The 16244-nt window shown below is 41.2% G+C and overlaps 1 protein-coding gene and 1 pseudogene across 1 annotated transcript in view; both read right to left on the bottom strand.

Moving 5' to 3' along the window:
• The window catches only part of ZMPSTE24 (zinc metallopeptidase STE24), a 41285-nt gene that overhangs the window by 23176 nt on the left and 1865 nt on the right, over positions 1-16244 (bottom strand). Inside the window, 5 exon segments of the mRNA XM_039255953.1 lie at positions 3331-3472; positions 5221-5373; positions 6109-6225; positions 7615-7701; positions 14465-14611. Of these exon segments, the coding sequence (XP_039111884.1) occupies positions 3331-3472; positions 5221-5373; positions 6109-6225; positions 7615-7701; positions 14465-14611 (646 nt within the window).
• Positions 1495-1808, bottom strand: LOC120247877 (annotated as a pseudogene).

The following is a 16244-nucleotide window of genomic DNA, read 5'->3' as shown; positions in this document are numbered from 1 at the left end:
GGTAGGGATGATAAGACAGCAAACTGCTGAGTTCAACAGCAGGAGGCAAGAGCAGGGTCCTCACTGGACTGGCTCTACAATGTGATTCCGACCTCCTCGTCTCCCTGGGAAGAGGCCATTTTTCAAGCTTGTAAACTTAACTTTCCTGGTGACTTTATGAGTTATCAAAGATTGCTTCAATAAGGAACTTTCCTGCTTCAGTCAGCCACAGTTGGTTCCACTGCTTACTCAGAGCTAACCACTGCTTGAGGAACTCTAACACAGCGTCCAACAGACACCTCAAAATGTAACATCGGGTAGAACTTAATCGTCCACAAACCTGCTCTTTGCTCAGTTTTCCCATCTCAGTAAACTATCATTTATCAGCTGCTCAGGCCAAAAATCTAGGTCCTTGCCCTAAATGTCTCCCTTGCCCCAATTCCTTCACAGGGAATCTCTGAATAGATTGCATCAACTCTACCTCTGAAACGTATCTGCAGCGTATCCACTTCACTCTGTAAGTCACTGCTGCCCTAGTCTAAGCTGCCCTATCTCCCCCCTGACTGCTACCACAGTCTCCCAACGGCTTGTCCTGCTGCTACTCTTGTGCTCCCACTACGACCTTTTCTCCACACAGCAACTCACAATATTTTAAAACTACAAGCCAGACCATATCACTAAAACCTTTAATGGATTAAACCTGAACTTAACATAAAACCCAAGGCCCTACCCTGATTTACAAAGGCCTGTGTGGACGGACTCCTACATATATCTCACACTTCAGATCCCAACACCCTTCTGCTGTGCTGAGTCACACTGGACTTTCTTCTGTTTCTTGAAGACACAAAGCTCTAGAGGGTCTTCCCACTGATCTCAGCATGGATGGCTCCTTCCCTCAGGTGTCAGCTAGCACTCGTCTGCTCAGAGAGGTGCCGCCTGATGACCCAACTGAAGTATCTACTTAGTCATCCTTCATCACCTCGCACCAGATTCTCTGCCCAGCACCTGCTAGCCAATATTTTCTGAGAACAGAATGTTGTTGGCTTTTCACTACAATATCCCTATCAATTTACAAATCCATAATGTGTGCTGTTATTAGTAGTAACAACACTTAGTCATTCAAAGTATTTCTGAGGATTGTCACCATTATTACAAACAAAAACATGCATTACAGATCAGTAAACTTCTGTTCAGCAAAGGTAAGTTGCCAGAGTCACACAGGTAATTTGTGATAAAAATAGGATTCAGCGGGGATGGGCTAAATGGGTAAGGGGCATTAAGGAATCTACTCTTGAAATCACTGCTGCACTATATTTATTCTAACCTGGATGTAAATTTTAAAATAAATTATTTTAAAAAGACAGAAAACAAGAAACAGTATTCAAACCCAAGCCTATTGACTTCACAGCCTGACCTCTGAAATGCTACCCTCTACCTACTCAGATCTTTTTTTTTTTTTTCTTTTAATAAGCTCTGGCCACTTTTACTTAAAAAAAATGTTGCATGATTTACTTTTCACTGGCTGTTCTGGAATGCTTTAATGATATCAGAATCACCTGGATCAGTGACAGCCAGTGTGCATACTCCCCAGTATTTTCCACGTTTCATGCCCGATTCAACACTATTGCCAACATAGTGACAGACATGAGTTTGGGCCAGCATGGCATAATACTCTAGTTCAGATTTCCGCAAGGCTGGGCAGTTGTTGGCCAGGATGACCATTTCAGAGTCTGCCTGTATCCTAGGACGTACTTTCTACTTTTCATATTGATTTGGAGCCCAGAGCTGATCAACTCCAGTAACTTTTTCACCTCCTTTGTGGCCACCATCTTCCTGCCTTAAGTGTAGGCTGGCCCGACAAGATGGCCAGGGAGTGAGGAAAGAAAAAGGCCAAATTCTGATTTTCCATACAGTCCCAGCTCATGTTATAATTCTCCATAAAGCCTTCCTTATTTCATCTAAAACCATATGGCACTGACTGTATATATTTACACATCAATTACCTCTATTGTGATATGATTAGCCGCCATTTTGTATTTTCTGATTATAACTTAAGTGATAAGCAACTTATGCCGCCCCTTCAGTAAAAGCCCCTCAGAGACTGTCCTACTGTACTGATTAGTGTACTCCTAGGTTACTAGTCACCAAAAGAGTAGTGATCCCAGAGGCTAAAGAAATAGTATGAATTGTCATTCTTCTACCATTTCCTCCATGGCAATGTCCCAGTTGTGCAGTCAGCCGGGCTGTATAACCTCAGAAGCCACTACAAGTCTGAGATTCCTGTCCTCTTCTAGTTGCTGTTAATTCATTCTTTCCCACTGTAGCCGTCTCTGTTCTCCCTGACCCCGCAATTACTTCTCAGTTTCTACTCCTTCATTCAGTACAGCTGTTTCTCACTGATTTTTTTTTTTTTTTAGTTTTTTTAAAGGAGTGATGGGCAAAGTATGGTTTGCAGGACAAATGTAATCTGCCACTTGGTTTTAGAAGTAACACTGCATTATTTTAACACAGCCACGCTCGCTCGCTCGTGCATCACCTGTGACTGCTTCTGTACTGTAACGGCAGGGTGGCACAGCTGCGACAGAAACCATGGGGCCCACAGAGCCTAAAATCTTGATTGACTAGCCCTTTACAGAAAACGTTTGCCAAACCACGGTTTAGGGGAAGCAAAACCGAAATCGAGAGGCGGGAAGGGATTTATCCAAGATCCCACAGCTGCTGAGTGGCAGAGGCAGAACCAGTCTCACACATTTACATGGATTTTACTTGATAGATTGTGAAAGTCACGGTATCATACAACAGTTTTACTCTACATCTTTTGGGGCTTGAGACTTTAGTGGCCTTATGTAAGCTAATACATAGCTTGACTCTCAAAGGCAATCATCAAAAAAGCAGAGAACAACTAATCTGAAGTATTCAATGGTACTACAGTTTCTGGTAAATGTGCAGGTGCAATCGGACTCCTCCAGAACACTGGAAGTTTTGTTGGATGAGACAAAGCCGGCATCACTGGTTTCATTTATAAGCCCCCCAACTAGAGTTAAATGGAACTTACCTATGCGAAAATCGCAACTCAATTCCCTGACGGAGCCAGGCAGGTAACAAAGGACATAAACCAGTCTAATATACATGATGTAACTAGCAGTGAAAAAGGCCTTGGCCAAAACCTAAAACCAACATGGTAAAGCCAACCAAACACAGCTGTAGGTAAGAGCAGGACTGGTATCAGGCTACCACTTTCTATTCCTGGACTATGCCACCAATTCTTAGAAACCTTCAAAAGCCAAAATGTAAAAATCCTAACAAATCAAAACACTTGAATAAAACCTCCTTACCCCCAGGTAGCCTTACCTTCAACAACATACACCTTAGTCAAAGGAAAGTCAATACTCTTTGCCATTACTTCAATTTCTTGTTTAAGCTTTCCCTCAGGCAGAGGTGTGAATTTGTCAAATAAAGGAGCAATATAATCAGCATAGATTGTGACAAGCACCTGAAAAATAAATGTCAGAACAACCTATGAATATGTCTTTTTTTTTTTTTTTAATTTTTTGTTTTATTTATTTCTGAGTGAGAGAGAGACAGCATGAGCAGGGGAGGGTCAGAGAGAGAAGGGGACAGAGTCTGAAACAGGCTCCAGGCTCTGAGCTAACTGTCAGCACAGAGCCCAATGCAGGGCTTGAACCCATGAACCGTGAGATCATGACCTGAGCCGAAGTTGGATGCTTAACCGGCTGAGCCACCCAGGCGCCCCTGTCTTTTTTTTTAGAAATCTGATTTTCCATCATTTAAAAAAAAATGTTTATTTATTTATTTCTGAGAGAGAGAGAGAAAACACACGTGAGCATGTGCAAGGGAGGAGGGGGTGGGACAGACAGAGAGAAGGGGAGACAGAGAATCCTAAGCAGTCTCCAAGCTGTCAGCAGAGCCCTACCTGGTGTAAGCCGCCTAGGCAGGCCTATGAATATACTCTTGAAGAAACACTGTTATTTATATAGATTCAATCATATTAAAGTAACTATGTGATCCAGACTTGAAACATGGATCTTTTTATTTGCTCTGGTATTCCCAGCCCCAAATACTACTAGATAGTAAGTGCTCAGTATCTGTTTGTTAAATTAAATCAAAGTGAACAGTCCCTATGTGGTAATAATTGGAAAGTCAAATGGTCCATTCAAAACTATCATGGGAGTTTCTGATACTTCATAAGCCCATCATAACTGGGAATTCTGCCTTTCAGAGTAATCATGAGACACCTGCAGTCTTTGCTAAGAATTAATTACTAGAATTTGGCTGTGTGCAGTCATTTGGGTGGTCTGTTAAAATTACCTGCAGTGCACAACTATACACTGTGAAACGGCACTTCCTTAAGCATTTCTGGAACATTCCTTCTGTCTCTTTCCTCTTACTTCATTTGCCATACACAGATATGTGTAAATCCAACTCGCATCTGTTCTCAGAGCTTGATCCCACCAGTGGAAAGTGAAGCAGTGAGCACCATGGCAATTCAGACTAAAATAAACCTCATCATCAGAGGAGCTGAAGAGCTGATAGATGCTATTTTCTGGGGGCTGTGAACAGACTGTTTTCATTGCATTGTAGTGTGTGTGTTGTGAAGTGGTTTAGAATATGGTAGAGATAAGCAGCAGAGATGTGAGGAAGGAAAGATGGAGGGTGAGAGGGAAGGTGGGGGAGAAGGAAGAGAGAGAAGGGGAGAAAAGGGAGAATGGAAGTGAGGAGCAAGGGACAAGGGAACAGAGAAGAAGGGATAAAGAAGCGAGAATGGAGGAGGGGAAAGCAGGGGAAGGAGGACAGAAGAAAGTCAGGCAGGTTTATGATTTCCTTTTTCTTATCCCTCTTAAATCTAGTCTCCCTTCAAAACATCTATGATGTTTAGGCACTGGAGCTCAGTAAAGGTGATTAAATGCTCAAAGTTAGTCATCCATTCTGGGGACAACTCACAAATGCACAGCCCAGAACTGCCTGACAACTGGATCATTAACGATAAGTAACAACCAGCTTCTAGGATCCGAGTCAGCATAAGGAGAAACAAAATCTACGGTCGGAGTTAGTTCTCCTATTTCTATACTCAAAAGCAGAAGCCAAGGGGGAAATTTATACAACCACTTATTTATATTCCATTTGCTTCTTCAGAACTGTTTACATGCTAATGAAGATTAAATCCTAGTTATCCTGCCAAGAAAATTTTGTAAAAGAAAATGAAACAAAGATTTTACTCACCAGAGAAACAACTAACGTGAACAGCCAGGCATAAATAAAAAAATAGTCACCCCCAATTTTAATAATATAAAGTAGAAGTGAAGACACAGGCAATAAAATGCACTGAGTCACAATAAATTTCTTGACTGCATCTTTCATGAAGAAGCCCAAAGTCTGAAAAAAGAAAAGATCATCACAAGAAACTGAGAAACTGCTTTTAAAATAACTAATAAGTGAATATAAACTAATAGGTTTTATAAATAACTAATACGTGAATAAAAGAATATAAAGTGAATATAAACTAATAAGTGAATATAAAATAATAAGTGAATATAACAATATACATTGTTAAAGCTATTTTATTTTTAATTTTTTTAATGTCTACTTATTTTTGAGAGCGAGACAGAAAGACAGAGCGTGAGTGGGGGAGGGGCAGAGAGAGAGAGGGAGACACAGAATCTGAAGCAGGCTCCAGGCTCTGAGCTGTCAGCACAGAGCCCGACATGGGGCTCGAACTCACAAGCCATGAGATCATGACCTGAGACTAAGTCGGGTGCTTAACCAACTGAGAAACTCAGGTGCCCCTATTAAAGCAATTTTAAAAGTTAAAAGGTAGTGAGTCTATACTGTATGACACTAGGTAGCCTAAGACAATAAGTAAATGTCTGGCATTTTACAGTTCAAAATCAACTCATTTAAACATTAGCAAAAGGACACTAGACTTTAGTACTAGAAGAGTTTATGGCAAGACTTTAAGCTGTGATCTTTATTATATCTGCAGTTCCTTTTCCTTCAATGAATTCATGCTCTAAAATGGCAAATTATGCTTCAATTATTACCAGCAGAGGGGGGAAAAAGCACAAAAACGTCTTTATATTTAAAAGAGAATATTTGCATTCTCTAGTTTACCTGTTGATTGAAACCATGTTTTTCTTCGATCACAAAAGTATTTTAAAGACTCCACGGCAAACCAGTCAATGCACTGAAAAGTGTAGCCAACAGGAGAAACACCAAGGACTGAGTGATCTAAACACAAGAAGAAAACAGTGACAGTTTTTATAGTCTAATATTAATTCCTTCTTCAAATGAATGATTAGCGAACAAATCAATAGGTGGTTGCTGTGTACTTACTAGATCTCAAGCAATGTGCTTGATTCTATGGGTAATACAAGGTCTGAAACATCACCTCTACCCTCAGAATTTACTTGCCAGAGGAGGTAATAAAACAATGTTTCTTTTATTACATAGGCACTATGTGAAAGTCACCTGAAGCCATATAGATAAAATGGTTAAAAGAACTAAAAAATGAGAGGCAGCCACATATGCTGGTGAACTCCTCCAAGGCTGAGGAGACTCGGGATGCCACTCTGAAGAGGTAAACTAAAGGGACAGGACAGACAAGGAAAGGAGGAAGAAATCCTTGTAACTTACAGAAGCATGGAGAGAGAAGAAAGTACCCTGTAAATGAAAGAGGACAAGATGGCAAGCCTGGTTGGGACAAGACAGAGAAATTTATACTAGATCATGTTTTCAAAGAGTTTGGCTGATTTAGAAAAAGGTATACAGAAAAGGAACACAGGATGAGCTGCATTAAAACCCAAGGTACCTATACATGTAGAAGAGAGCCATCATTTCAAATAAACAATCAGGAAAGAGGGGAAAGACTTGGCAATTTCCAACGAGAAGTCAGGAGGCAGTGTCCTGGCATCCACCACAGGTGGGTGAGTCAAAGCCTTAGGACTTTGCCCAGGGAATGGAACTTCTATAAGAATGAGTAGTCAACTCAAGGAGTTCCATGGAGATTCTCGAAGATACACTCTCTGCCCTTGTTTGAAGTATCCGCTAACTGCATATGGTAAAGAGTATCTGCTTAGTGGGTTCAACAAAATTCATGCTTCCCCTTTCACTATAATGGGTTGTTCCTGAGAAATAGCTGCCTAACTAGAGAGCACATTTCCCAGCTCCCTTCCATCTGAGGCTAAATGACTGGTTCACCAACAAGATATAAATGCAAAGGATACTACAGAGCCAAGGGAATTAAGAAGAGGATGTGCTTTCTCCACCCCCTCATTCCACCTGCCTGCTAGATACAGAGAAATCTGGGGCAATCAAGAGATGGCACGGCCATAAGATGAAAAGAGACTGGGTCCCTGGCTTCCCATGTAGAAGAATGTCACTCGGCCAAAAATACTCACACGAAGCTATTATGTGATTGAGAAATAAAGTATTGTGATAAGCTATGGAAATTCTGGAGTTTGCTGCAATAACTAGCATTATCCTAACAGAGCATGTGTGGACAAGGATTGTACAAACAGAGAAGCAAGTCTAAAGACAGAGCCAAAAAATTAACTTCCATATATAGCTAGCCAAGCAAAAAGTAAGACTCTAAAAAATATATGCTAATGAATCACATACCTCATACTCTGGTCCAAAGCCAGCATAGCCACAGAACCGTCCAGAAAGTCTCCAGAGATAAGGAATTCCTCCAAAAAGAAGAATAAGCTATAAAACAAGACATACTTCAGTTAAATTTGAAGACTAGAAACTATCAGATGAGAACATTTCATAAAGAAAAAGGGACAGGGGGTGCCTGGGTAGCTCAGCTGGGTTGAGTGTCCTACTTCAGTTCAGGTCATGGTCTCGTGGTTCTTGAGTTCAAGCCGTGCATTGGGCTCGCTGTTGTCACCCTGTCAGTGCAGAACCCGCTTCAGATCCTCTGTCCCCCTCTCTTTCTGCCCTTCCCCCACTTGTGCTCTCTCAAAAAATAAATAAAACATAAAAAAAAAAAAGAAAAAAGGACAAAATAATTATCTCTGAAGGAAAAAAAAGAGACCTAGCTTATTTCGGATAAAATATGCATTTACATGAATACAACCCAATTGAGATACTAGGTTTAGACAGGTAAAGTATTTGTGCCTGTACATTTTATATGGGCAAATTAGTATGGTATGTGAATTATACCTCTATAAAGTAAAGCTGTAAAAACAAACAAACAAACAAACAAACAAACAAACAAACTTGCCAAAAGACCACAAAGGGCTTTATGGATCAGGGACTAAGCTTAGAAAAGGTAAGCAATTTATCCAAAATCCCACAGCTAATGAGTGCCATAAATGGGATCTGAACCAGGCTATGTGGCTCCTTTAGTGGCTTTTGCCTGAAAGGAAACAGCCCCCATCCGTCAGGACAAAGAACTAGTATCAGTATAAGTGGAGGGTCAGGTCCACTTACCGAACTGAGGGACAGAATGGGATACCTGTGCCTTCCCCAAGGAAGGAAAGGGTGAATCTTGAGGTAGGAGTCAGGGTTTCATAGGAGGAGGCCCCCTTCTCGGCACCACCCTTTGTCTCGGGCAGATAAAGTGAACAAAAGTATTCACCAAATCACCATGACATCCGAATGAGCAAGCTGCTCTTAAAATCTGAAAAAAACGCATGCTTACAAAACACAACTTCCCACTATAGATATGAAGTGTACGGAACTGAAGAGGAGATCGATTTATTTTTCCTTTCTATGGAGTCTCAGGAACACAACGATCAATCACACATGTTGGTTAGAAGCACAACGTCCTCATTGGTTCACACACATTCATCATGGTTTTGACAGGCTTGGCCACTATCATAATTTCAAGGGAAGCCCTCCAGTCTACTTTCCATTTTTATATACGTAACCATAAATAATATAGTGGTTTATATACGCTTAAGACTATAGATAAATGACATCATATTGTACTTATTCTACAACTTGCATTTTACACTCTACGTATATTTAGACCCATCCACGATGATTTGTAAATGTATTTGGTATTATTATCAGCTTGTTTTCTACAGTGTTTATACCAAGTTACACCCCCATCAGCAGTACTTGAGGGCTCCTGTTCCCCTCAATCTCACCCACACTTGGTGCCATCCATCTTTCAGATGTTTCCCTGTATGTTGGTTTAATACCATGGATCTCAAATATAGTCTCTGTATAGCAGCAGCAGCATCACCTGGGAATGTGTTAAGAAGGCATATATTCGGGCTCGACCCCTGAATCGGGAACTGGAAGTAGAACCCAGCAGTTTCCAGGCACGGTCACCAAAGTCTGAAAATCTCTGGTTTAATAAGTTGCTGTCTTAAGGCTCCCTTAACTCCATGTCCAGCTATTTCACCTAACTCGATCTCGGATGTAAGCCCTGTTTTCCCAAAAGACATGCTTTGGCACCACTGTCTGGTATATGCACCACTTGTTGAACTAATTGACTTGAGATGGCACTTCTTTCATTCTGTTCTTAATCCTAATAAATAATGCAAAATTAAGGATTTATAAGCCTTCTGGTGAAAGGTTAAAACACCTATTATTAAAAGTCCAGCTTTTAAGTACATATCAAGGGTAGTTTTAATATGAACTTCAAATGCTTCTCTGAATGCTTTTAGAAACTGCTGTCATGGGCCTTGTTTAGTATACTTTGGGGAATGAAATACAAAGCACAGTGAACAGGGAAGTTTCCCCCTATCGATCATCTCCCTGAGCACGCTGCTGGGATGTCTTAGAACAAGAACTAATGAGCCCAACAAAAACCCCAGCTCTCTTAAACACAGGATGTCACTAGACTCTTGGAAGGCAGGCAAGGCATATAGTCATCACCACATTATAGATGAGACAATTGAAACTTAGAAGTTAAAGTCACTTCCCCAAAGAAACCCAGGGACGAAGTGACTGCTATTGACTGAGCACTGTGCTAAGGGCTTCATCTACATTATCTCCCTTATTCGGTCCTTGCCACAAACCATGTGAGGTATGGTTTAATATGTGTCAACCTCTCATCATAAAGAGGAAAAAGCTGAGGCTCAAGAAGGGTAAGGTGCTCACTCAGAAACCCGTAGAAATTGGAGAAGCAGCAAGTTGAACGTTCTACACTGCCCTCCTCAACTGCCCAGCCCTTCCGCTTCCTGGCAGGGCTCTTCACTGACATCTGTAAGGCACCAGGAGCATCTGTCTCAGAAAGGCTGGACACCTTCTCTCTGGGCACTGTCACATCTGTGTGAACAGTGGCACCTGGAATGTGTCATACAAGGCCTCTGCTTATGTTCCTTCAGGTAGGAAAAAGGGAAGCAACAAAAAGTTTAAATTAATCTTTGCACTTGTTCTTTGTGACCAAAATATAAAAACCCATTAATTTTAACCAACACAGATTAGGAATTCGTGAACCTGTTTTCAAACAGAACAGGATTTCAGGGGCGCCTGGGTGGCTTAGTCGGTTAAGCGTCCGACTTTCGCTCAGGTCATGATCTCGCGGTTCGTGGGTTCGAGCCCCGCGTCGGGCTCTGTGCTGACTGCCAGCTCAGAGCCTGGAGCCTGCTTCAGTCTGTGACTCCCTCTCTCTCTGACCCTCCCCTGCTCATGTTGTCTCTCTCTCTCTCCTAGAAATAAATAAAACATTAAAAAAATTAAAAACAAAAAAAAAACAGAACAGGAATTCAAAGTAACACAAAGTGCTTCCCATCTAATGGTAAACATTGCTACTAATTCCCCAAGGATAAATTCAGCACGTTTATGATGTGGTCCCTAGAATTTTAAAAATGGTTTCTTCGATGTAAGTTTAAAGACTCAGAAGATCAGAGTTTGAAACCTACTTCCCCCACTTGCTATTGTCACTTGGCCGTTAAACGGACAAGCCATTTAATTTCTCCGAGCCTTCACTTTCTCATCCATAAAAAAGGGGGTTAACAATGCCTGTACTTTCTACCTCAAAGCACAGCTGTAAACATCAAACACACTGCAGACTGTAAAGCTCTCATTCTATATGTGTCTTCCCTGTCTCTGTCATCTGCTGGAACAAACAACGCCACCCCACGTTCACCAACCGTAACAGCCGAACTGCTGCCCATCTTTTCTGAAACTGTTTGCCAGTGACAACAAAAGAGACTGAAAATGTTTTGCCGGTCTTTTTTAATGGCCCTGTGAGGGGTAAGCCAGAGAACTTCACAGAATCAAACATCAGCGAGGAAAGAGAATGGTGTCTAAATTCACCTCTACTTCCAGCTCTCTCTCTGAAGGCTGATTTCATAGTTGGACCCTAACAAAAGAAATGCTTCAGATAAACTAACCAAAGCCAAACATAATCCACAGTAAAGCCTGGCTTGGTTGGAAAGCATCAAGTTTCAATACTAATCTTCAGTATCTCCATAACTAAACCAGGCTGGGACTTGTAAAAATATAATTTAAAAGGGGCACTGGGGTGGCTCAGTCGGATGAGCGTCCAAATTCGGCTCAGGGCATGACCTCACGGTTCGTGGGTTCAAGCCCCGCGTCAGGCTCTGTGCTGACATCTCAGAGCCTGGAGCCTGCTTCAGATTCTGTGTCTCCCCCTCTCTCTGACCCTCCCCTGCTCACGCTGTCTCTCTCTCAGAAATAAAGAAAACATTTAAAAAAATTTTTTAAATAAATATATAATTTAAAAACTCAATATTGAAAAGACTAATTACTAGTGTTGCCATCACATCCCAAAAACCAAATCAATTTTGTTTTTCAGATCATGTACTAATTCTTCTAAAATACCAAGATTTAACTCTTCTTCTTAACTTTTCACTACTTTACATCATCCTGAGGAAACAGGAAAGTTTTATAATTATTTGGTTCTAATCACACAGTCCATAACTGTCAAGGGAAATTTTGTGACGAGCTAGACAGTGTTTTCATCATTTAACAAAGCTCTGAACAGCTGGTTTCCTCTCTTTAACTGAGGAAACAATTATGGGAGCTGACCTCATTTATTTTCAATTTTGGAATCTTTCTCTTAGTGGTACTAGAGATCTAAAAGAGTTCTAGAGGAATAGTGATGATAATCACGATCATGATGATTAAAATAATAATGGCCAACACTTAGAGAGCATTGATAATGGATCAGGCACTGTTCTAATCTTCTTACACATATTAATCATTAAATCCTCTCAACAACACTACGAATGAGGAATATTATTACTACACAATTTTAACAGATGAGAAAACTGAGGCACAGAAGTGGTGACTTGCTTGAGGTCCCATAGCTGGTACGGTAGAGTTGAGATTCAGACCCAAGCCACCTAGGTTCAGAGTCTGCTCTTAAGCTCTGCACCATGTACTTTCAATTGTTCTTGGAGGGAGAAAACCAACAACTGGTGTTTGGGAATGAAAAAAAATCTTGCTTGTTTTATTTATAAAGCACAGATACACATATATACAGTACAGAAACAAATATACAGTGTATCTGTGGTATTAAAATTTCATGGAGGGGGATTAAGGAAAAAGTGTCTAGGGACGCCTGGCTGGCTCAGTTGGTTAGGCATCCAACATCGGCTCAGGTCATGATCTCGCGGTTCATGAGTTCGAGCCCTGCATTGCCCTCTGTCTGTGCTCACAGCTCAGAGCCTGGAGTCTGCTTCAGATTCTGTGTCTCACTCTCTCTGGCCCTCCCCCACTCATGCTCTGTCTCTGTCTCTCTCAAAAATGAATAAACAAGGAGGGCACTTGTTGGGATGAGCATTGGGTGTTATATGGAAACCAACTTGATGATAAACTATTTAAGAAAAAAATGAATAAACATTAAAAAAATTTTTTTTCAATAAAATTCTCAATAAAAATGTCTTGTCAATGTCTAAAAAGATACAGGGTCAGGGATGATCATGAATAAAAGACTGAGAAACATGCTCTACACTATACAGCCTGTCTTCTTTTAGCAAGTGGGGGAAGACTCGATCTGTTTTACTAAGTAAAATGATGTGTCACTTGTTTCGTTGAAGAAATATGGATTATGTGCTTATTTTATGCCAATCACCAGATGGCAAATGATTACAAGAGCTTGAAGTATCCTTTCTTTAAGGAATTATCAGTCTGGGGCGCCTGGGTGGCTCAGTCAGTTGAGCATCCGACTCTTGGTTTCAGCTCAGGTCATCATCTCATAGTTTGTGAGTTCGAGCCCCATGTCAGGCTCCATTCTCCTGGTGCACAGCCTGCTTGGGATCCTTTCTCTTTCTTTCTCTCTCTCAAGACAAAGAATTATACTTTAAAACACATACACACACACACACACACACACACACACACACAACTATTGGTCTTTCAACTAAACAGGAAAATTCAATATAGTATGATAAGTACTGATAGGGATAATGAAAGACTACTGCCTTATCCAGTCTTGAGGACAGGGGGAAGTTTCAAACGGTTTCTTTTTTATTTTTTAAATAATTTTTCTAAATGTTTATTTTTGAGAGAGAGAGAGCACGTGCAAGCGCACGAGCTGGGGAGGGGCAGAGAGAGAGGATCCAAAGTGGGCTCTGTGCTGACAACAGACAGCCTGATGCGGGGCTTGAACTCACCAACCGTGAGGTCATGACCTGAGCAAAGTCGGAGGCTCAACTGACTGAGCCACCCAGGTGCCTCTCAAACTGTTTCTTAGAAGAGATGGTCTCAGCTGGAACATAATGGAAGAGTGGGGATTAATCAGCCTCCAGCGAGAGAGTGGACTGGTAGAGGCAGCACCCCTGACAGATACTAGCATGTGAAAAAACTCAGCGTCACAGGAAACCAAACTCGACAAAAAGGGGAAAGAATTTGGGGGAACAAATAAAAAGATGAAGCTGAAGCAAGCAATGTCCAGGTCAGAAAGTACCCCCAAAACTCATGCCACAAAGTTTGAACTGTACCCTGAAGGAAACAGTGAGCCAGTAGGAGAATAGCGTGACCCAAATTGTCCTTCAGGACTCCTTTGGCTGCAACGTGAAGGGCAGTCAGAGAGTTAAGACAGAGGCAAGAAGGTAAGGAAGGCCTGCTACAAAAATATCTTATAGGGGCGCCTGGGTGGCTCAGTCACTTTAACATCCGACTCTTGATTTTGGCTCAGGTCATGATCTCACTGTTCTGTGGGTTCGAGCCCTGTGTCAGGCTCTGTGCACTGACCTCAAATGTAGAGCCTGCTTGGGATTCTCTCTCTAAAATAAATAAATAAGCTTAAAAAAAAAAAAAAAAAAGAATATCTTAATATCTTATAATAGAAGGTTCTTTTTCATACCCGACCTACGACATAAGTTATCATATGCCATGGTCTTCAACTCACTAACCATGACCTCTTCTGTGAGTCTCTTCTGCTCCCCACCCATTACCACTGGTAACAAAGGTTAAAAAGCATTCTAGGATTTGTAGATATGGTACCCTCTTTGGTGTCACAAAAATACAAAATGAAAACCAACATTACAGAGTATTAAACATTTTGATAGGTTGTCTCTCTGAAAAGTAATTTACTCACAGTGCCTTCAATCTCTGAATAGAGTCCTGACCAGAAGCTGAAAGTACTTTTATCCAGCTGATACAGTCGAGATTTCTCAAAGGTTTCTGAATCCATGATCTGTCCTAACTCCAGTGGGACATGAGTTGTTGTTTTATATATCCGTCTCTGAAATATTTTGAAGAAAACACTTTGAGACAGTCAAACCACCTTCCTTATTTATTGCAATAGTCATTTATGATCAAACACTGAGGGGTTACAGCATTAACTTGTCTCTTAAGTCTACTGAATTTGCTTTACCTATTCACAAATATTACATTTGAGCAAGTGCATTGACCCCTAAGACAACTGACACTGCAAAGTAAAAGCAGAACAAGAGAATCAGAGGCTAGCTGACAAGGGAAAATTAAAGTCAGGGTTGCCGTCACACTTCAGTCTGCACATGTACACCCAAACTGTACATCGCAAAGGGTATCACTCACTCCAAGACAAGCATGTATCCTATATAATACAGAAAACAGAGGTGCCTGGGTGGCTCAGTCAGTTAAGCGTCCGACTTCGGCTCAGGTCATGATCTCACGGTTTGTGGGTTCGAGCCCCACATCAGGCTCTGTGCTGACAGCTAGCTCAGAGCCTGGAGTCTGTTTCAAATTCTATATCTCCCTCTCTCTCTGACCCTCCCCTGCTCATGTTGTCTCTCTCTCTCGCACACACACAAACAAATAAAAACATTAAAAAAATTTTTTTTAATAAAAAATAAAAAAAAGGAAAAGAAAACAAATTCATGGAAAGGAGAAGGAAGCCATACTAGCCATAAGTATTAACAGATATTGTGGCTAATTACTAAACGTGGTCCTGGAAACTAAATTCAGAGAAATCTGAGGAATGACAAATAGAAACAGATCAGGTCCTCAAGAAAGACAAACTTAGAGCACCTGCAGGGCTCAGACAGTTGAGCATTTGACTTTTGATTTCAGCTCAGGTCATGATTCCAGGGTAGTGGGATCGAGCCCCGTGTGGAACTCGGCACTGGGCATGAAGCCTGCTTAAGGTTCTCTGTCCATCCCCTTTGCTTCTCTCCCCCCCACCCCCACCCCTGCTCACACATTCTTATCTCTAAAATTAAAAAAATAAAAGACAAATTTTATCGTTATGCCAAATTCTAAATGGGAAATTTCAGCCCATGGGACATAATACAGGGCACAGAAACTAAGCAATATAATGGACAGCATCTCCTACAATGGTTTTATGACACATGACTTCCCTGTATGTTGCTGGGCACCTTACCAAACCCTCCATAAAAGGTATTACATGAAAGCATAACTGAGGAGGCGTCTGGGTGGCTCAGTTAGTTAAGTATATAACTTCGCATAGGTCATGATCTCACAGTTCGTGGGCTCAAGGCCCACAACAGGCTCTGTGCTGAGAGTTAAGAGCCTGGAGCCCGCTTCAGATTCTCTGTCTTCCTCTCTCTGCCCCTCCCCCACTTGTGCTCGCTCTCGCTCTCTCTCACTCTCTCAAAAGTAAATTAAAAACATTAAAAAAAATTAAAGCATAAATGAGTAAAGGAGACATTCTCAAAAAGTAGTTACTGTAAGTGTGCTTATCATAAAAGTAAGACAGATAGATGTTCAATACCCCTCTCAATTTAGACACTATATACTGTGTGTTTACTTTATCCACAGGATCTTCTTTAGGACCTCAAGATTCAGTACTAATGAAGTTATCCAAAGATATCTGTGTCAGAGAACTTAATGCTATACAGTTTAACACCTCTTTAAAGATCCTGCACAAGGGGGCA

This window comes from Hyaena hyaena, unplaced genomic scaffold (assembly GCF_003009895.1).
Source record: "Hyaena hyaena isolate Hyena2069 unplaced genomic scaffold, ASM300989v1 scaffold_551, whole genome shotgun sequence".
In the NCBI taxonomy this organism is placed as follows: Eukaryota; Metazoa; Chordata; class Mammalia; order Carnivora; family Hyaenidae; genus Hyaena; species Hyaena hyaena.
This window is presented reverse-complemented; position numbering and strand designations above follow the sequence as displayed.